Raw genomic sequence first — 23,236 nt, forward strand, 5'->3', positions numbered from 1 at the left:
ATATAATAGAAAGAGGCAGAGTTACTTTTGGAAACAGCCGAACATGTAGACTGCTGCAGGTTGTTATTGTTATTGTAGATTTTATAATATCATAAATAAAAACATAAAAGATATAATAATGAATCTGACATTTTAAAATAGTTTTCTCAATCAAAGTTAAATAATTCTGATCATAACTATTATTATATTATATATATATAGATATAGATAGATAGATAGATAGATAGATAGATAGATAGATAGATAGATAGATAGATAGATAGATAGATAGATAGATAGATAGATAGATAGATAGATAGATAGATAGATAGATTATTATTGTTATTATTATTATACTATGTTATTATTTTGTAGTTTACATTTACCACATGTTTTGTCTTTATTTAGTTTAGTTTATTGAGTTCATGCTGTTAGATGATGCAGGATTAAAGAGGATTAAATAAATATAAATGGAACATTTAAAGGTTAAAATTACAGTTCAGGAGGAGAATTGTGGATTTGTAGTTTTTTTTATTTTCATCACATCTGTTCTACAAACAACAGAGAACAATCTGTGTTACTAAATTCACCACCAACCTGAACGTGTTTGTGGTTACATGAATGTTTTTGTGTTTTGTTGTGTTCCAGATTTTTTTTGATCTACTGCCAGATTAAAATCAACATGAAGAAAGTGAAAGTGAAGCACACAGAGAAACAGAGACATGGAGGAAAACATATGATTAAAAAATAAAGAGTAAAATCATTTTAAAACAGTTGAGATAATATCAGTCCGTCTCTGCTCTCCATCACTTTCACTGTTAAACTAATATGAGTTAGTGGTTGTGCTTCTTTTAAATGTGATGTAATTATTTTAAATATTTGAATAGAGGTGATAAATTCACATTAACACCTGTGAACAATCAAACAGTGATGTGTCAGTGACGTCTATCTCCATGGTAAATGTGTGCAGCCTTTTGCTCCTCCACTCAGCGGAAAACCACACAGCAGCAGCAGCAGCCTTATGTGTCCGCTGCAGGGGCTGATGGGAGGTTTGAGGACCTGTTAGAAACCACGTGGCCCTCGTCTGATCTCACAGCTTGTCCTTGTTTGGCCTCAGCTGCATCAGAGCGCCACTTCTCCCCAGGTTCACCAGAGGAAACACCACTTCACAAAATGCTGTTCCTCCCAGCTGCTGCTCTGTGCTGTCTGTGTTCAGGTGAGTGTTTCCAGCCAATCAGGAGCCCACAAACTCAACCTTTAACAAACACTGTCACACTGACCTTCATCTGTGTGTCTGTTTTTCTACAGCGCTGGTTGCCATGGCAGCACAGCTGAGTCAGGATGATTTAACATTGACCAGGAGAGCTGGTGAAACAGTCTCCTTCAGCTGTCGAGGAACTGAGCAGTGTGACAGTGGTTATTATGTATTCTGGTACCAGAAGAAAGACACAGAAACATTCACAAGGATTCTGTACATTTACATGAGTAGTGGTACAGTAGAAAAAGATTATTACAATCATCCTCAGAAAGATGATTTCTCAGCTGCAAAGAAACAGAACAACTATGAGTTGCAGATCCAGACAGTTCAACTCTCACATTCAGCCACCTACTACTGCTCCTGTTGGAAATCTGGCTCCCACAGTGAGAAATGATGCCTGCAGCCTGTACAAAAACCTACAGATGTCAAACAGTGTTTGTGACAGGAAGAGAGCAGTAAACCACAGCCCAGGTCAAATCAATAATTGAATCCTCTGGGGACCGTGAACGTCTGAACAACATTTAATTAACAATCCATCCATCATTTTATCCAGAATCAGATCCAATCCATCTGCACTGAAGCGGTGGACCGACCAACTGACTGACATTAGTATCCATATAGTCACACTGCTAATGTGGCTAAAATCAAATAAAAGAAGAGACAGTCATGTTGATATGAACATTAAACAAACACATCATGGAGATGAAAAAAGATTCTGCTTAAAAATGTGGATTGGTTCACCTCAGCTGACACACTCAACAGCAGACAGGTTTTTGTACGAGTCATAATCACTGTGTAGACCTCATCTTCGGCTCTGGGACTAAACTGTTTGTAGGTAAGTCTAAACTTTCATTTTCCTTCAGTTTTATTGAACAAGTTGAAAATGTGTTTGTAGTTTTAGTTTCTGCTGCTTCAGGCTTTACGTGTTAGTTTGCTCATATTTAGTAGAGAATTCTTCATGCAGCCATTCTTACATAAAACAAATCAATAACTCCTGAAAAGAGCTTCAAATCTCACTGCACACCACAAGTTATTCTTTATTTATGCATCACATCAAAGTTTGTTTACAGCCAAAAAGTCTGATATCAGTAATGTTACAAATAAACAGGATTTAATCATCTCAGTGATTCAGCAGCAGCTGCTGTTTGTTAAAAACAAGATGATATATGATGTGGAACATCATTTAATAAATGTTCCTAAATGTCATTTTAGAAGCAAATAGTGATAAATATATTGTGTGTTAAATATACAGTATATATTTGTAAATGGTAAAATGTATCTCATGATAATTGTGTTTTTATCATGATAAATATGTCTTTTAGTAGAAAATATATTTATGCATGAAGATAAAATAGATGAATGTTATTACAATAAATATAATTTAAAATTAAAGTGTATAATTGTAAATCTTAATACACATTTAAAATAAATGTAATTGGTAAATGAAATAAATGTGATGTCAAATATATAATTTTAAGAATATTTTGAAATTATATAGTAGAAAATATAATACATAGGATAACATACATATTGCAATTTGATTAAAACATATATCATCTTATATTTAATATATCTATAAATGTGTTAAATTGATATAAAATTATATTTTATTTGATAAATCTGAACATGTGTTAATTATGTTTTATATAAAAGCTGAAATATTAAAAAAAATATTGATGAATTGTGTGATAGATTAGATTTAAGTATATGGTGGTAAATATACTTCATATAAAACACTATAATCATTTACAGATGTAATATGAATATAATATATTTTAACCAAGAAATAAAACTATACTTTAAATTTTACTAAGACAAATGTCATCGTATTATATTATGTTGCATTATATTATATTTGACATATTTCTACATGTTGAGGTGATTGTGTTTTATATAAAACTTTTTAAAAAATGTAATGACAATTATTAATATATTGATTCTCTTTTAATTGATTAAAGCATTGAGTGGTAATTATATATAAAATAAAACACAAAAATTATTAGAAAATGTATTTTTATTATTTTAACAAATAAATAAAAAATCATTTTTAAAGAGAAAAATGTTTTTCTTTACACGTTTAACTAATGTGGCAATTGTTTTTTAATGAAAGATAAAAGTCTTATGAAAATAAATGAAATTATTGATACGTTCATTTGCTTTGTATTTATTAAACTATATGGTTGTAATTATATTTTATATAAAACACTATAATTATAATCTTGAACAAATGTATTTTATATGAGGCTGTTATGTCATGATATATGTTCAGTTTTACAAATGTTATTATATTAGTAATTAATGTTGTGGTAAATATTGATAAAGAGTGCTACATTGTGTTTTAATCTTTCTATATGACATATGATGAGCTTCCATGATGCTTTAGTCTGATATGATTATTGATCCAGTGTCCAGTAGATGGTGTTTGTGGTGTATTGATGAGTAGTTTAGTGATCATGTAGTTTCCAGGATCAGACTGAATGCAGTGCAGTGCTGTAAGCTGCTGTTGACTGTGTGAATGTGTGTCTGTGCTGCTTGTTGCTGCTGTCAAACTTCAGTTGAGCAGGTAGTGAAGCCCGTGGTGAGCGTCTACCCAGCAGCATCCAAAGCCCACCTGGAGGGGAAGAGCTTCCTGCTGTGTCTGGCCTCAGCCATGTCTCCTCCTCTGGTCCAGTTCTCCTGGAAAAGACAGAAGAAGGACGGCTCAATGGAGGAGGTGACCTCTGCTGAGGGAGAGCAGCTGGAGCTCAGAGAGCCGGGACGCAGCGCCTCCATCCTGCTGCTTCATCAGCAAGAGGATAGCAAATATATATACTACTGCGACGTCAAGCACGAGAAGGACGAAGTGAGGGCCCAAACAGAACAAGGTAATGAAGGCTTGGTGACTGTGTTCAGAGCGCTGACATTTCTAACTACAACTCCAAACATTTGACTCCTTTTCTGTTTCAGAGGTTCCAGCTGCAGCAGCCTCCTGTCCTCCAGAGAGAGAGCCAGCAGACCTGCCAGCTCTGCAGCAAGCTGACTGTAAGATCACCTGCTGCCTCTCTGCATGCACTGACAGCTCCAATGTCCTGCTGCAGTTAGGGCTGCATATCAGTCTATTCACTTTCTGCTCATCATTGAAGGATTTAAACATACACTCCCTGATTCTGTTAGAGTGTCCCACAGCACAACAAGTCCCACTGAGAGAGCTTTCACTGCACAGCCTGACTAATAACACCTTTTAGGGGAGCGACACTACATTTTAGGCTTTAAGGGTGATACAACAAGTTTAGGGAGTCTATCTTAAAGCTGCACTAATCAATAGTTTTATATAGAGAAAGAATCTAATGACTAAATGAGCTTTTGAGCCTCTTTAAGCTGTTAGTTGTGGTTTTGCAGCACATTTCCTGTCTGGTTCAGTCTCAGTGTTTCCAGCAGCAGCAGCAGCTGTTTCCTGATAAACCCACTGTACACTACCTGCCCAGCAGCAAACAGCACACACACCATAATATGTCAGAGATGAGTTTGTTAGCTTGTTGTGGAGTTATTCTGCATCCAAGAGGGAAAAACTTCAAATCTATGGTAACCTGTGTGTTTTATACTTGAGTGATTTTAATTGTTATAAATTGTAGTTAGTTGTGGATTAAAAAGTTATTTGAACTCAAAAACAGGAAATCAAATCCTGTTCAGGGCCCGTAAGAAGCTGGGTCCGGCCCTGACTTGTTGTATTTAATAAAGGCCTTTGAGCTGTCAGTCAAACTGTAGTGGACCCCTGTCTTCATGTAAAGCTGGTCGTCCCGTGTGGAAAAGTCCAAGTTATAGTGAAGAAAATGTGATGATATTGTGATGAAATGTCCACAGTTGAACAGACCTGTGTGTGTGTGTGTGTGTGTGTGTGTGTGTGTGTGTGTGTGTGTGTGTGTGTGTGTGTGTGTGTGTATGTGTGTGTGTGTGTGTGTGTGTCAGTGCTCTTCCAGTCTCAGTGCAGGGTGAAGCTGCTCTGTGTGCTGTACACAGTGCTGATAGTGAAGAGTCTGGTGTACTGCTGTGGACTCTCTCTGCTGATGATCCTCAGAAACAAGGGACCGTCCACCAACTGCACACATGCTGACTGACTGTTTCCTGCTCGCCTTTTCTCACCATCACGTCTCATCGATTCATCTCATTGATCACTTTGATCAGTCTTCACAAATGTCACTTATGACGTGTTGTGGTTGTTTTTACGTTTTCTCTCTTCGTGCACAAGTTAGATACAGTTGTGCTAAATATATAAATACATATATACACATTTATATTTACCTTAACAGTTACTTCTTCAGCTCAGATTTTTTTATTCCTGCTTTAAACGTTGACATGTGTACAGAAAATAAAAGCAAATACAGAAAATATAACTTAGTTTTTAGTTCTTTCCAAACCTTTATTATGTTTATTGTTTTGTGTTTAATGTTTTCTGCAATGTTACATTTTGTCTTTTTAATTCATAATTATGATATTCTCAATAAACTTTAATATCACAGTGTTTGTGTTTTATGAAGTTATTTGTTTTAATTGATTTTTCTTCTAAATGTGTTTCTGTATTGATTTTGATGTGATATGACCCCAAAAATATAGAGAATATTTGCAAATAAAGTCTCAACAGTTACTGATTATATAACTTAATTTCAGTCTTATGATGCTCTTGTTCATTTCCAATATAGAGTAACTTCTGAATGTACAATGAAAATAATAAGAAACTCAATAAGAAGTATGTTTAAATATTTTACATTTGGAACTTTATTTTTTCTCTAAATCACTAAAATACTGATTAACTCTTGTAGTTTTATCCAGACAAAATCGTTTAGTGCATTTACATTTAAAACATTTATAAGTAAACTAAATGTGTTTAGATTTATACAGCAGACATAAATACAAAAGTCATTCAGTGTATAAAAATGACTTGTTTGTCTCAGTGGTTTCTATATCTGTGTCATTATGGTTTGTGTTCTGCTGTTCTGATTGATGATAACAAACATGGGATGTTGTTTTATTTTAAACTTTGCACAGAGACAGTGCCGTGGTAAAAACTGCAATTTAGAAGAAGTTGAAAGATTTCAGAAACACCACAAACAAATTAATTAATTTGTTTTATTAGCAAAATCAACTTCATATAAAACTGATGATAAAACAAACAGCAACAAGAAAGTAATACAACTACTAATGATACAAATCCATATTATAAAACAATACATAGTAATGATTACATAACTATATATTTAGATGTACAATATGAATAGTATTACAATTATTCTTTATTTAGGATATTTAAAGAAACTTGGTTGGTTGTACATGTACATCTGTATTTTAGATGAAAAACATTTCTTTGCTCTGTTCATTAAAAATGAACAGAAGGTTTTTTTTAACATACATTTGATGTTTATGTTGTTTCATGTGCATATCATTGTGTTTGGTATTAAAACATGAGATTTAAATTGGGTTATTAGTATGAAAATGGATTTATAATGTTTCTACTTTCTTTTCCATGAGTCACAGTACAGACTGTGGGAGCTGAGCAGACTGCAGGAGTTTGAATCTCTCCCTTTATTTTAATCATGTCAGTTTCTCAGCTCTGAGTTTAGGATTTGAGCTGCTTCTCTCACAGATTAATCACACAAATATAAAAACCTGAGACAGCGAGCACTGAGTTCACACTGAAGTTCCTGGAACAATAGTTTAACCAGAGTGGATGGTTGTAACCGTCATTGTGTTGTTAAAGTGAAAAACCACAGTGAACAGTGTGGAGGCTGCTGAGCAGAAACCCACACGGCTCGTCTGCTGCAGGAAAGGAAGTGTTGATTCGCTGTCAACAGTTTTTTTTATGAGTCCTAATAACCACCGAGAACAGATTCACACCTGCTGCTGTACACTCATGAACTTCCCTCTATCTCATTTATGTCGCTCTTTTCTCTTGTTGTCTGTAAACCTTTTTTCCACTGAGCGCAAGAAAATGACAAAATACTCTTGTAAGACATGACAGTGTTTATTTTCACCAATTTTATTTCTTCATGTCTATACTGTATGAATCTCTAAGTAAAATCAGCTTTCCCATAAAGATGCTGTATCAGCTGAGGTGGGAAACAACAAGAAATCTTAACAAAATATCTCAAAATGTTCAAATAAATGATTTACAGTTTGACTTTTCTGGTTTTAAGTTTGTTCTTCATTGAAACAGAAAATATGTTGCAAAGTGTGTTTAGCAGACATTAAAGCAAAAACCAAAGTGCAACTTCAGATTAAGAAAAAACATTAAAATACAATGAATAATGATGTTGAACATTATATAACATTTAAAACATGAAAATATTAATAAAATGCTGAGCATGTTATCTTTTGATCATTGCTCATATTTACATAATTTATGAAGTTATGCTCATAACAGTTTAATGTTCATATTATACATTTCATACATAATTTTCTCTGCATCATTGAGCATGCTCATGGATACATTGTTCACGCTGCAGGAAAAAAGGAAAATAATATAAACTGTTTTGTTCCTGATGACAGTCAGATGAGAACAGCAGCTATGATATTCCTAGTTTGTTTTGATGTGCAAGGATTAGTCAAGTTACTTTTGAGGCTGCATATAAATATATAGCTATAACTCCACATATAATATTTTTTAAAAAGCAAGTTAATGAAGTTTTGATAAACCCCTATTAAAATGTTGGAAGGTAAATTCAGATGTACAATATGTTGTCAACGCTTATGCTTGTGTTGTTTACATAATCTTTTACATGTCGAAGGCAGAAAAGAAGAAGGGATTGTTGCTAGATAATGCCCAAAGAAAAGCATAAAATGACGGGAATGTTAGTGCAGAAGAGGTATTGAGAAGTCTAGGCAGAACTTATCTACATAACAGAGATGTGTATGCTCAAGAAGATGTTTATAGGTTAAAAAATATGCATCTGAAGGAATGTTCGTGACGACGATTTAATTCACATAAATGCAATAATATATATTTTGTTTTTAAATGTTTTATTTATTTTGTCCAGTAGGTTGGGTCTATACAGACTAAGGCTAGTTAATGAAGTTTTGATAAATCACTCTAGCAAACCCCTATTAAAATGGTGGAAGGTAAATTTAGACGTACGAGTTTGTTGTTAACGCTTATGCTTGTCTTGTTTACATAATTTTTTACATGTCGAAGGCAGAAAGGGAGATGGGATTGTTGCTAGAAAAAAAAATCAAAGGACGGGAATGTTAATGCAATGTTATGCAGTTAACCTACATAACAGAGATGTGTATGCTCAAGAAGTTGTATACAGATTACCAAATATGCATCTGAAGGAATGTCGTGACAACGATTTACTTCACCCAAATGCAACAATGTCTTTTTTTATTTTTACATTTCTCTTGGTCAGCAGTTTGTCTCCACAATCAATAATTATTGTCACTAGTTTGAAAGAAAAAGCTAATGAGAACCTCACATTCCTCAGGACCAGTTGTCAACCTTATCTTCAGGATTTAACAGTTGTCAGTGAGAAGTTAAAGGTGGAGGACAGTTAGTCAGTCAGCATGTGTGCAGTTAGTGGACGGTCCCTTGTTTCTGAGGATCATCAGCAGAGAGAGTCCACAGCAGTACACCAGACTCTTCACTATCAGCACTGTGTACAGCACACAGAGCAGCAGCACCTGGTACTGAGACGGGAAAAAATCTGGTGGAGCTGTTGGAGCTGATGTAGCTGTCGGAGCTGATGTAGCTGTCGGAGTTGGTATAGCTGTCGGAGTTGGTATAGCTTTTGGAGTTGGTATAGCTGTCGGAGCTGGGGTTGGTGGATTAAGAGAAATCTCTGAAACAGAAAAGGAGTCAAATGTCAGCGCTCTGCTCCTCTGCTCTCTCTGACAGCGTCTCCAGATGAAGCTGAAACACTGCTGAACACAGTCACCAAGCCTTCATTACCTTGTTCTGTTTGGGCCCTCACTGTGCTCCCCTCGTGCTTGACGTAGCAGCGGTACTTATATGTGCTATCCTCTTGCTGATGGAGCAGCAGGATGGAGGCGCTGCGTCCCGGCTCTCTGAGCTCCAGCTGCTCTCCCTCAGTAGAGGTCAGCTCCTCCAGCGGGCCGTTCTTCTTCTGTCTTTTCCAGGAGAACTGGACCAGAGGAGGAGACATGGCTGAGGCCACACACAGCAGGGAGCTCTTCCCCTCCAGGTGGGCTCTGGATGCTGCTGGGTACACGCTCACCACGGGCTTCACTACCTGCTTAACTGAAGTTTGACAGCAGCAACAAGCAGCACAGACACACATTCACACAGTCAACAGCAGCTTACAGCACTGCACTGCATTCAGTCTGATCCTGGAAACTACATGATCACTAAACTACTCATCAATACACCACAACCATCATCTACTGGACACTGGATCAATAATCATATTAGACTAAAGCATCATGGAAGCTCATCATATGTCATATAGAAAGATTAAAACACAATGTACCACTCTTTATCAATATTTACCACAACATTAATTACTAATATAATAACATTTGTAAAACTGAACATATATCATGACATAACAGCCTCATATAAAATACATTTGTTCATTAATATAGTGCTTTATTTAAAATATATTTACAACCATATAGTTTAATATATTCAAAGCAAATCATTAATTATTTTTATGTGACTTTTATCTTTTATTAAAAAACAATTGCCACATTGTATTAAATGTGTAAGAAACATTTTTCTCTTTACGATAGAATTTTTTTCATTTGTGAAAATGAAACATCATCATGTAGAAATATGTCAAATATAATATAATGCAACATAATATAATATGCAGATATTTGTCTTTGTAAAATTTAAAGTATAGTTTTATTACTTGGTTAAAATATATTATATTCATATTACATTTGTAAATATTATAGTGTTTTATATTAAGTATATTTACCACCATATACTTTAATCTAATCAGTCACACAATTATTAATATTTTTAAATATTTCAGCTTTTATATAAAATATAATTAACACAAGTTCAGATTTATGAAATAAAATATAATTTGATATAAATTTAACACATTTATAGATATATTAAATATAAGATGATATATATTTTAATCAAATTGCAATATGTATCTTATCTTATGTATTATATTTTTTACTATATAATTTCAAAATATTCTTAATATTATATATTTGACATTACATTTATTACATTTAGCAATTACATTTATATTAAATGTGTATTAAGATTTACAATTATACACTTTAATTTTAAATTATATTTATTGTAATAACATTCATCTATTTTACCTTCATGCATTAATATATTTTCTACTAAAAGACATATTTATCATCATAAAAACACAATTATCATGAGATACATTTTACCATTTACAAATATATACTGTATATTTAACACACAATATATTTATCACTATTTGCTTCTAAAATGACATTTAGGAACATTTATTAAATGATGTTTCACATCATATATCATCTTGTTTTTAACAAACAGCAGCTGCTGCTGAATCACTGAGTTGATTAAATCCTGTTTATTTGTAACATTACTGATATCAGACTTTTTGGCTGTAAACACACTTTGATGTGATGCATAAATAAAGAATAACTTGTGGTGTGCAGTGAGATTTGAAGCTCTTTTCAGGAGTTATTGATTTGTTTTATGTAAGAATGGCTGCATGAAGAATTCTCTACTAAATATGACAAAACTAACATGTAAAGCCTGAAGCAGCAGAAACTAAAACTACAAACACATTTTCAACTTGTTCAATAAAACAACTGAAGGAAAATGAAAGTTTAGACTTACCTACAAACAGTTTAGTCCCAGAGCCAAAGATGTAGACTACACAGTGAATATGACTCGTACAAAAACCTGTCTGCTGTTGAGTGTGTCAGCTGAGGTGAACAAATCCACATTTTTAAGCAGAATCATATTTCATCTCCATGATGTGTTTGTCTAATGTTCATATCAACATGACTGTCTCTTCTTTTATTTGATTTTAGCCACATTAGCAGTGTGACTATATGGATACTAATGTCAGTCAGTTGGTCGGTCCACCACTTAAGTGCAGATGGATTGGATCTGATTCTGGATCAAAGGACGGATGGATTGTTAATTAAATGTTGTTCAGACGTTCACGGTCCCCAGAGGATTCAATTATTGATTTGACCTGGGCTGTGGTTTACTGCTCTCTTCCTGTCACAAACACTGTTTGACATCTGTAGGTTTTTGTACAGGCTGCAGGCATCATTTATCACTGTGGGAGCCAGATTGATAACAGGAGCAGTAGTAGGTGGCTGAATGTGAGAGTTGAACTGTCTGGATCTGCAACTCATAGTTGTTCTGTTTCTTTGCAGCTGAGAAATCATCTTTCTGAGGATGATTGTAAGAATCTTTATCTACTGTACCACTACTCATTCTAATGTCCAGAATCCTTGTGAATGTGTCTGTGTCTTTCTTCTGGTACCACCATACATAATAACGACTGTCACACTGCTCAGTTCCTCGACAGCTGAAGGAGACTGTTTTACCAGCACTCTTGGTCAACGTTAAATCCTCCTGAATCAGCTGTGCTGCCATGGCAACCAGCGCTGTAGAGAAACAGACACACAGATGAAGGTCAGTGTGACAGTGTTTGTCAAAGGTTGAGTTTGTGGGCTCCTGATTGGCTGGAAACACTCACCTGAACACAGACAGCACAGAGCAGCAGCTGGGAGGAAAAGCATTTTGTGAAGTGGTGTTTCCTCTGGTGAACCTGGGGAGAAGTGGCGCTCTGATGCAGCTGAGGCCAAACAAGGACGAGCTGTGAGATCAGACGAAGGCCACGTGGTTTCTAACAGGTCCTCAAACCTCCCATCAGCCCCTGCAGCGGACACATAAGGCTGCTGCTGCTGCTGTGTGGTTTTCCGCTGAGTGGAAAAATAGTCTACTGTTAATTATTTGAATAATATTATTCAACTATAATTTTAATATTGCAAAATCTACAATAAGAGAACATGCTGCCTGTTTAGGAATAACTAAATATTTAATTATGTTCGTTAAATCAAAGTTTGGTATCAATTACAACCTGCAGCAGTCTACATGTTCAGCTGTTTCCAAAATTAACTCTGCCTCTTTTTATTATATAATATTTATGATAGACTTTACACATTAAATGATATATTATTAATATTGTTCAGACGTTTTATGACACTTTAAACCTATAGTTTACATCTCATTATATACTTTATATTACATTACCTCTATCTGCTGTGTGCTGCTTCTGTCAGTAATAAAACCTTTACACTGCTGCCCTCTGGTGGCTGATACAACACATTGCTTCTACTACTACTAGTCTCTTCATAGTTTGGTTTTCATGGCCCCAAATGTGTATAAAGAGTATATTTGTCTTATATATGTGTATTTATATATATCATGTGTACAGTAAAACTGAGAGTTGACCCATAGAGTTGATGTGTGATTTCTTTTTTGTTGCAGAGTTTAGTTTTTTTAATCTAAGGAGAAAGTCACACACACAACATTTAAAGTAGGCACAATTGTGATAGGAATGGTATTTGTTATGGAGGGTTTTTCCCCCATTGTTTTAATTTACAACATACAATATTAAGGGCAGATAATAACAGGGGGAACAAACTGAATCAGCTCCTCTATGCTGAGACACTTATTAGTGTCTTTCTTAATATCAGTCTACCCTAAAGGATTCAAGGATTCAAGCATACTTTATTGTCATACCAACAACATATGCATTGACATGAGGAGGTCTGAAATTAAGAACTGAGGCCCGGTCAAGCCAGGACAAGACAATCTTACACTGTTTCACCATTAAAACGATTTGATGCTGATGTTTTGCACATTGTAATTGATTTTTTATTTGATATATTTTCCATTTTGAGAGTGATTTGTTTGGAATGGCATTTATTTAGGATAATTTTTTTAATCAAATTTACAACATTTATATTTAAATAAATTGTTAAATACACTTGTAATATTGTCTGGTGTCTTATATTAATGTTTTTATACTAAACATAATGTAAAATAATGCTAATCTGGAAATGATTAAGTCTAGCATAATAATACTGAATAATTTATATGATAAACGTGCACACAAACCAATCATAGGTGAAAAAAAAAGTAAATTTGGCTGAATTATAAAAGTCAGAAGTCGTAATAAATGAAGAGCTGTTTGGGAGCTGAAAGAGCAAAATGATCTGACTCACTCAAAAGAGCCGGTGTTCCCATCACTAACACGCATCAATAGATTAAACTTCATGATTATTTTACAAACTGCTATGAGACTGGTGTTCACCTACTACTGAGGGATAAAAAGTGTGTGATGTGCTTAGAAAGCAAATACACCACCTGTAGAGAAAAGTGGGAATAAGTGAAAACAGGTGAGGTCTAAATCAAAGCAGGAAGCAGAAAGGTAGAGACTTAGAGGGATGTACTGTAGAAGAGGAGAGAGGACAGACACACACAGAGGTCAGGAGAGGTGACAGGAGTAAGAGGCAGGAAACTGTAATCACTCATCAATTTAGTGTGAATGATGAAATCAGTTAAAACATGCTCTCAAACATCTGCTGCTTATCTTGGCAGGTAAGACATGACGGTGTACCTGCTTCCTTATTTTGTATGGTAATTACAGCCAATCACACAATACATTGTGTTTTTATTTCAAAGGGTCTTAGGCTGTGTTCAGACAGACCTGTGTGAAAAACTCAACTCCCTCATTCATTTGAAAGGAGAAAGTCCAGTGATGCAATGCCTACCATGGATTTATAAAGGAAAAGTGGATACCCCCTTGTAAATACTTGTAAAATAATCTGTTGAATTATGAAACAAACCAGACATGTGCCATACTCAAACATTAAATAAGATGCATGTCACACACAAGCATGAACAGACACACCCACACGTAGTTAATGAAGGTGAAAAAAAGCAACATGATTCAAATTCAAAATTACTTTATTTATCCCCGAGGGGAAATTCAATTAGTCTGCTGGCTCTTCTGTAAATTATTGAATAATTAGACAGCCTGATGGCTGTAGGAGCGAAGGATCTTTTAGAGGATCCGTCCACTGCTGTTTTTTGGTCCATAAAGATGTTGTGTAGCGGAGGATCCAGGTAAAGTCAAGATGACCTCAAACATCTTAACAGTGCATCTCTCCACCACTTCCTCCAGTGTGTCCAACCTGGCTCCAATCACAGAGGCAGCTCTTTTGACTAGTTTATCCAGCCGCCTTACATCTCTGTGTCTGATGCTACCTCCCCAGCAGACTGCAGCATTCTGGATGTGGCAGGACTCAGAGTTGTATTTGAAGTCTGCTGTGTTCAGTGTGAACAGGAGTGTAGCCAGGACAGTCCCTTGTGGAGCCCCTGTGCTGCTCATTAATGTCCTAGAAACACAGCTCCCCCACCTGACATAATGTGGCCTTCCTGTCAGGTAATCTGTGATCCAGGAGATAAAGGAAGGATCCACTCCCATCTCTCTGAGCTTGTTTTTAAGTATGTTGGATTGGATGGTGTTGAATGCGCTTGAAAAATCAAAAAACATGATTCTCACATAAGCGCCAATTTCCTCCAGATGAGCAAGGGCACGGTGAAGCATGTAGAGGACGGCATCGTTCACTCCAATGTGTTGTTTGTATGCAAACTGCAGGGGGTCGAGTTTGTCTTTGACCTCAACTCTCAGTAGGCGTAGAATCAGCCGCTCCAAGGTCTTCATGATGTGAGAAGTGAGGGCTACTGGTCTGTACTCATTAAGTTCAGTTGGACATTTTATTTTTGGTACTGGCAAAACAACTGTTGGAGTTTGTATTGTTATTGTAGTAATGAATCTGACATTTTAAAATAGTTTTCTCAATTAAAGTTATAATTCTGATCATAACTATTATTATATTATATATAATATATATATATATATATATATATATATATATATATATATATATATTATTATTATACTATATTATTATTATTTTGTAGTTTGCATTTACTACATTTTTTTCTTTTTTTCTTTTTGGTTTATTGAATTCATGCTGTTAGATGATGCAGGATTAAAGTGGATTAAATAAATATAAATGGAACATTTAAAGGTTAAAATCTAAGTTCAGGAGGAGAATTGTGGATTTGTAGTTTTTTTATTTTCATCACATCTGTTCTACAAACAACAGAGAACAATCTGTGTTACTATATTCACCACCAACCTGAACGTGTTTGTGGTTACATGAATGTTTTTGTGTTTTGTTGTGTCCCAGATTTTTGATCTACTTCCAGATTAAAATCAAAATGAAGAAAGTGAAAGTGAAGCACACAGAGAAACAGAGACATGGAGGAAAACATATGATTAAAAAATAAAGAGTAAAATCATTTTAAAACAGTTGAGATAATATCAGTCCGTCTCTGCTCTCCATCACTTTCACTGTTAAACTAATATGAGTTTGTGTTTGTGCTTCTTTAAAATGTAATGTAATGATTTTAAATATTTGAATGAAGGTGATAAATTGTCACATTAACACCTGTGAACAATAAAACAGTGATGTGTCAGTGACGTCTATCTCCATTTAAAGTACAGATTTTTAAAACTACTTTAAAAAGTACAAGTACACAAAAACCTGACTCATTTACAGTAATGCCAGTAAATGTAATTCGTTGCTTTCTACCTCTGCTCTTTATACACATTTAGGGACATGAAAAGAAAACTATGAAGAGACTAGTAGTAGTAGAAGCAATGTGTTGTTTCAGCCACCAGAGGGCAGCAGTGTAAAGGTTTTATTACTGACAGCAGCAGCACACAGCAGATAGAGGTAATGTAATATAAAGTGTAGAATGAGATGTAAACTATAGGTTTAAAGTGTCATAAAACGTCTGAACAACATTAATAATATATCATATAATGTGTAAAGTATATTATAAATATTATATAATAAAAAGAGGCAGAGTTACTTTTGGAAACAGCTGAACATGTAGACTGTTGCAGGTTGTAATTGATACCAAATTTGATTTAATGAACATGAATAAAGATTTAGTTATTCCTAAACAGGCAGCATTTTCTCTTATTGTAGATTTTGAAATATTAAAATTATAGTTGAATATTATTATTAAAATAATTAACACTAGACTATTATTTCACTCAGTGGAAAACCACACAGCACTAGCAGCAGCAGCCTTATGTGTCCGCTGCAGGGGCTGATGGGAGGTTTGAGGACCTGTTAAAAACCACGTGGTCCTCGTCTGATCTCACAGCTCGTCCTTGTTTGGCCTCAGCTGCATCAGAGCGCCACTTCTCCCCAGGTTCACCAGAGGAAACACCACTTCACAAAATGCTTTTCCTCCCAGCTGCTGCTCTGTGCTGTCTGTGTTCAGGTGAGTGTTTCCAGCCAATCAGGAGCCCACAAACTCAACCTTTAACAAACACTGTCACACTGACCTTCATCTGTGTGTCTGTTTCTCTACAGCGCTGGTTGCCATGGCAGCACAGCTGATTCAGGATGATTTAACATTGACCAAGAGTGCTGGTGGAACAATCTCCTTCAGCTGTCGAGGAACTGAGCAGTGTGGCGATACATATGTAGTCTGGTACCAGAAGAAAGACACAGAAACATTCACAAGGATTCTGGCCATTAGAATGAGTAGTGGTACAGTAGATAAAGATAGGTACAATCATCCTCAGAAAGATGATTTCTCAGCTGCAAAGAAACAGAACAACTATGAGTTGCAGATCCAGACAGTTCAACTCTCACATTCAGCCACCTACTACTGCTCCTGTTTGAAATCTGGCTCCCACAGTGAGAAATGATGCCTGCAGCCTGTACAAAAACCTACAGATGTCAAACAGTGTTTGTGACCGGAAGAGAGCAGTAAACCACAGCCCAGGTCAAATCAATAACTGAATCCTCAGGGGACCGTGAACGTCTGAACAGCATTTAATTAACAATCCATCCGTCCTTTTATCCAGAATCAGATCCAATCCATCTGAACTGAAGTGGTGGACCGACCAACTGACTGACATTAGTATCCATATAGTCACACTGCTAATGTGGCTAAAATCAAATAAAAGAAGAGACAGTCATGTTGATATGAACATTAGACAAACACATCATGGAGATGAAATATGATTCTGCTTAAAAATGTGGATTGGTTCACCTCAGCTGACACACTCAACAGCAGGCAGGTTTTTGTACGAGTCATATTCACTGTGTAGACTGGGTCTTCGGCTCTGGGACTAAACTGTTTGTAGGTAAGTCTAAACTTTCATTTTCCTTCAGTTGTTTTATTGAACAAGTTGAAAATGTGTTTTTAGTTTTAGTTTCTGCTGCTTCAGGCTTTACATGTTAGTTTTGTCATATTTAGTAGAGAATTATTCATGCAGCCATTCTTACATAAAACAAATCAATAACTCCTGAAAAGAGCTTCAAATCTCACTGCACACCACAAGTTATTCTTTATTTATGCATCACATCAAAGTTTGTTTACAGCCAAAAAGTCTGATATCAGTAATGTTACAAATAAACAGGATTTAATCATCTCAGTGATTCAGCAGCAGCTGCTGTTTGTTAAAAACAAGATGATATATGATGTGAAACATCATTTAATAAATGTTCCTAAATGTCATTTTAGAAGCAAATAGTGATAAATATATTGTGTTAAATATACAGTATATATTTGTAAATGGTAAAATGTATCTCATGATAATTGTGTTTTTATGATGATAAATATGTCTTTTAGTAGAAAATATATTAATGCATGAACGTAAAATAGATGAATGTTATTACAATAAATATAATTTAAAATGAATGTGTATAATTGTAAATCTTAATACACATTTAATATAAATGTAATTGGTAAATGTAATAAATGTGATGTCAAATATATAATTTTAAGAATATTTTGAAATTATATAGTAGAAAATATAATACATAAGATAACATACTTTTTGTAATTTGATTAAAATATATATCATCTTATATTTAATATATCTATAAATGTGTTAAATTTATATACAATTATATTTTATATAAAAGCTGAATTATTTAAAAAAAATATTGATGAATTGTGTGACTAATTAGATTAAAGTATTTGGTGGTAAATATACATCATATAAAACACTATAATTGTCACAACATGTATTTTATATGTAATTTCCAATCATGTTTTTTAAGAGATGAAAAAAAGAGATTTATTTTAAAGATAAAAAATTCCTTAACACATTGTGACAATTGTTTTTTAATAAAAGATAAAACTCACATAAAATTAATTAAAATGATTGATAAATTGATTTGCTTTGAATTTATTTAACTAGATTGTTGTAAATATATTTCATATAAAACACTATAAACATGAACAAATGTATTTTATGAGGCTGTTATGTCATGATATATGTTCAGTTTTACAAATGTTATTATATTAGTAATTAATGTTGTGGTAAATATTGATAAAGAGTGGTACATTGTGTTTTAATCTTTCTATATGACATATGATGAGCTTCCATGATGCTTTAGTCTGATATGATTATTGATCCAGTGTCCAGTAGATGATGTTTGTGGTGTATTGATGAGTAGTTTAGTGATCATGTAGTTTCCAGGATCAGACTGAATGCAGTGCAGTGCTGTAAGCTGCTGTTGACTGTGTGAATGTGTGTCTGTGCTGCTTGTTGCTGCTGTCAAACTTCAGATGAGCAGGTAGTGAAGCCCGTGGTGAGCGTGTACCCAGCAGCATCCAGAGCCCACCTGGAGGGGAAGAGCTCCCTGCTGTGTGTGGCCTCATCCATGTCTCCTCCTCTGGTCAAGTTCTCCTGGAAAAGACAGAAGAAGAACGGCTCGATGGAGGAGGTGACCTCTGCTGAGGGAGAGCAGCTGGAGCTCAGAGAGCCGGGACGCAGCGCCTCCATCCTGCTGCTCCATCAGCAAGAGAACAGCACATATAAATACTACTGCTACGTCAAGCACGAGAAGGACGAAGTGAGGGCCCAAACAGAACAAGGTAATGAAGGCTTGGTGACTGTGTTCAGCAGTGATTCAGCTTCATCTGGAGACGCTGTCAGAGAGAGCAGAGGAGCAGAGCGCTGACATTTCTCACTGCAAATCCAAACATTTGACTCCATTTCTGTTTCAGAGGTTCCAGCTGCAGCAGCCTCCTGTCCTCCAGAGAGAGAGCCAGCAGACCTGCCAGCTCTGCAGCAAGCTGACTGTAAGATCACCTGCTGCCTCTCTGCATACTCTGACAGCTCCAATGTCCTGCTGCAGTTAGGGCTGCATATCAGTCTGTTCACTTTCTGCTCATCATTGAAGGATTTAAACATACACTCGCTGATTCTGTTAGAGTGTCCCACAGCACAACAAGTCCAACTGAGAGAGCTTTCACTGCACAGGCTGACTAATAACACCTTTTAGGGGAGCTATACTACATTTTAGGCTTTGAGGGTGATACAACAAGTTTAGGGAGTCTATCTTAAAGCTGCACTAATCAATAGTTTTATATAGAGAAAGAATCTAATGACTAAATGAGCTTTTGAGCCTCTTTTAGCTGCCAGTTGTGGTTTTGAAGCACATTTCCTGTCTGGTTCAGTCTCAGTGTTTCCAGCAGCAGCAGCAGCTGTTTCCTGATAAACCCACTGTACACTACCTGCCCAGCAGCAAACAGCAAACACACTATAATATGTCAGAGATGAGTTTGTTAGCTTGTTGTGGAGTTATTCTGCATCCAAGTGGGGAAAACTTCAAATCTATGGTAACCTGTGTGTTTTATACTTGAGTGATTTTAATTGTTATAAATTGTAGTTAGTTGTGGATTAAAAAGTTATTTGAACTCAAAAACAGGAAATCAAACCCTGTTCAGGGCCCCTAAAAAGCTGGGTCCCTGACTTGTTGTATTTAATAAGGGCCTTTGAGCTGTCAGTCAAACTGTAGTGGACCCCTGTCTTCATGTAAAGCTGGTCGTCCCGTGTGGAAAAGTCCAAGTTATAGTGAAGAAAATGTGATGATATTGTGATGAAATGTCCACAGTTGAACAGACCTGCGTGTGTGTGTGTGTGTGTGTGTGTGTGTGTGTGTGTGTGTATGTGTGTGTGTGTGTGTGTGTGTCAGTGCTCTTCCAGTCTCAGTGCAGGGTGAAGCTGCTCTGTGTGCTGTACACAGTGCTGATAGTGAAGAGTCTGGTGTACTGCTGTGGACTCTCTCTGCTGATGATCCTCAGAAACAAGGGACCGTCCACCAACTGCACACATGCTGACTGACTGTTTCCTGCTCGCCTTTTCTCACCATCACATCTCATCGATTCATCTCATTGATCACTTTGATCAGTCTTCACAAATGTCACTTATGACGTGTTGTGGTTGTTTTTACGTTTTCTGTCTTCGTGCACAAGTTAGATACAGTTGTGCTAAATATATAAATACATATATACACATTTATATTTACCTTAACAGTTACTTCTTTAGCTCATATTTTTTGATTCCTGCTTTAAACTTATAAAACTAGCAAATTACAGAAAATATAACTTAGTTTTTAGTTCTTTCCGAACCTTTATTATGTTTATTGTTTTGTGTTTAATGTTTTCTGCAACGTTAGATTTTCTCTTTTTAATTCATAATTATGATATTCTCAATAAACTGTAACATCACAGTGTTTGTGTTTTATGAAGTTATTTGTTTTAATTGATTTTTCTTCTAAATGTGTCTCTGTATTGATTTTGATTTGATATGACCCCAAAAATATAGAGAATATTTGCAAATAAAGTCTCAACAGTTACTGATTATATAACTTAATTTCAGTCTTATGATGCTCTTGTTCATTTCCAATATAGAGTAACTTCTGAATGTACAATGAAAATAATAAGAAACTCAATAAGAAGTATGTTTAAATATCTTACATTTATAACTTAATTTTTTCTCTAAATCACTAACATACTGATTAACTATTGTAGTTTTATCCAAACAAAATAGTTCATTGCATTTACATTTAAAACATTTATAAGTAAACTAAATGTGTTTAGATTTATACAGCAGACATAAATACAAAAGTCATTCAGTGTATAAAAATGACTTGTTTGTCTCAGTGGTTTCTATTTCTGTGTCATTATGGTTTGTGTTCTGCTGTTCTGATTGATGATAACAAACATGGGATGTTGTTTTAATTTAAACTTTGCACAGAGACAGTGCCGTGGTAAAAACTGCAATTTAGAAGAAGTTGAAAGATTTCAGAAACACCACAAATAAAAAAATGAGTTTGTTTTATTAGCAAAATCAACTTCATATAAATCTGATGATAAAACAAACAGCAACAAGAAAGTAATACAACTACTAATGATAAAAATCCATATTATTAAACAATACATATTAATTATTAAACATCTATATTTTTGGATGTACAATATGAATAGTATTACAATTATTCTTTTTTTAATGGAATATTTAAAGAAACATGGTTGGTTGTACATGTACATCTGTATTTTAGATGAAAACATTTCTTAGCTCTGTTCATTAAAAATTAGCAGAAGGGTTTATTTAACATACATTTGATGTTTATGTTGTTTCATGTGTATATCATAGTGTTTGGTATTAAAACATGAGATTTAAATTGGGTTATTAGTATGAAAATGGATTTGTGCTTTCTTTATAAAGTTTCTTTTCCATGAGTCACAGTACAGACTTTGGGAGCTGAGCAGACTGCAGGAGTTTGAATGTCTCCCTTTATTTAATCATGTCAGTTTCTCAGCTCTGAGTTTAGGATTTGAGCTGCTTCTCTCACATATTAATAACACAAATATAAAAACCTGAGACAGCGAGCACTGAGTTCACACTGAAGTTCCTGGAACGATAGTTTAACCAGAGTGGATGGTTGTAACCGTCATTGTGTTGTTAAAGTGAAAAACCACAGTGAACAGTGTGGAGGCTGCTGAGCAGAAACCCACACGGCTCGTCTGCTGCAGGAAAGGAAATGTTGATTCGCTGTCAACAGTTTTTTTTATGAGTCCTAATAACCACCGAGAACAGATTCACACCTGCTGCTGTACACTCATGAACTTCCCTCTATCTCATTTATGTCGCTCTTTTCTCTTGTTGTCTGTAAACCTTTTTTCCACTGAGCGCAAGAAAATGACAAAATACTCTTGTAAGACATGACAGTGGTTATTTTCACCAATTTTATTTCTTTATTTCTATACTGTGTGAATCTCTAAGTAAAATCAGCTTTCCCATAAATATGCTGTATCAGCTGAGGTGGGAAACAACAAGAAATCTTAACAAAATATCTCAAAATGTTCAAATAAATGATTTACAGTTTGACTTTTCTGGTTTTAAGTTTGTTCTTCATTGAAACAGAAAATATGTTGCAAAGTGTGTTTAGCAGACATTAAAGCAAAAACCAAAGTGCAACTTCAGATTAAGAAAAAACATTGAAATACAATGAATAAGGATGTTGAACATTATATAACATTTAAAACATGAAAATATTAATAAAATGCTGAATTCTTAATGAGCATGTTATCTTTTGTTCATTGCTCATATTTACATAATTTATAAAGTTATCCTGATATAACAGTATAATGTTCATATTATACATTTCATACATCATTTTCTCTGCATCATTGAGCATGCTCATGGTTACATTGTTCACGCTGCAGGAAAAAAGGAAAATAATATAAACTATTTTGTTCATGATGACAGTCAGATGAGAACAGCAGCTATGATATTCCTAGTTTGTTTTGATGTGCAGGGATTGGTCAAGTTACTTTTGAGGCTGCATATAAATATATAGCTATAACTCCACATATAATATTTTTTAAAAAGCAAGTTAATGAAGTTTTGATAAACCCCTATTAAAATGTTGGAAGGTAAATTCAGATGTACAACATGTTGTCAACGCTTATGCTTGTGTTGTTTACATAATCTTTTAAATGTCGAAGGCAGAAAGGGAGATGGGATTGTTGCTAGATAATGCCCAAAGAAAAGCATAAAAGGACGGGAATATTAGTGCAGAAGAGGGTTTGAGAAGTCTAGGCAGAGCTTATCTACATAACAGAGATGT

The 23,236-nt window shown here is 34.9% G+C and overlaps 4 protein-coding genes across 4 annotated transcripts in view; 3 read left to right on the plus strand and 1 right to left on the minus strand.

The window, feature by feature from the left end:
- LOC133991922 (zinc finger protein 420-like) overlaps nt 1-23,236 on the plus strand; it is a 63,569-nt gene that overhangs the window by 5,108 nt on the left and 35,225 nt on the right. The window lies entirely within an intron of this gene.
- Nucleotides 1,138-5,869, plus strand: LOC133991925 (uncharacterized). Its single transcript, XM_062430539.1, has 6 exons — nt 1,138-1,195; nt 1,288-1,620; nt 2,037-2,072; nt 3,793-4,101; nt 4,184-4,258; nt 5,183-5,869. The coding sequence occupies exons 1-6, from the start codon at nt 1,153-1,155 to the stop codon at nt 5,329-5,331; spliced, it is 945 nt and encodes a 314-aa protein (XP_062286523.1). The 5' UTR covers nt 1,138-1,152; the 3' UTR covers nt 5,332-5,869.
- On the minus strand, nt 8,272-12,004 carry LOC133991927 (uncharacterized). The gene is made up of 5 exons (XM_062430541.1): nt 11,899-12,004; nt 11,483-11,806; nt 11,022-11,057; nt 9,153-9,461; nt 8,272-9,042 (listed from the first exon to the last, which is right to left on the minus strand). Exons 1-5 carry the CDS (start codon nt 11,939-11,941, stop codon nt 8,759-8,761), a joined length of 996 nt encoding a protein of 331 aa, XP_062286525.1. The 5' UTR covers nt 11,942-12,004; the 3' UTR covers nt 8,272-8,758.
- On the plus strand, nt 16,535-20,815 carry LOC133991926 (immunoglobulin kappa light chain-like). Its single transcript, XM_062430540.1, has 6 exons — nt 16,535-16,577; nt 16,670-16,993; nt 17,416-17,451; nt 18,885-19,193; nt 19,326-19,400; nt 20,297-20,815. Exons 1-6 carry the CDS (start codon nt 16,535-16,537, stop codon nt 20,443-20,445), a joined length of 936 nt encoding a protein of 311 aa, XP_062286524.1. The 3' UTR covers nt 20,446-20,815.

This window comes from Scomber scombrus, chromosome 12, assembly GCF_963691925.1.
Source record: "Scomber scombrus chromosome 12, fScoSco1.1, whole genome shotgun sequence".
Classification (NCBI taxonomy): domain Eukaryota; kingdom Metazoa; phylum Chordata; class Actinopteri; order Scombriformes; family Scombridae; genus Scomber; species Scomber scombrus.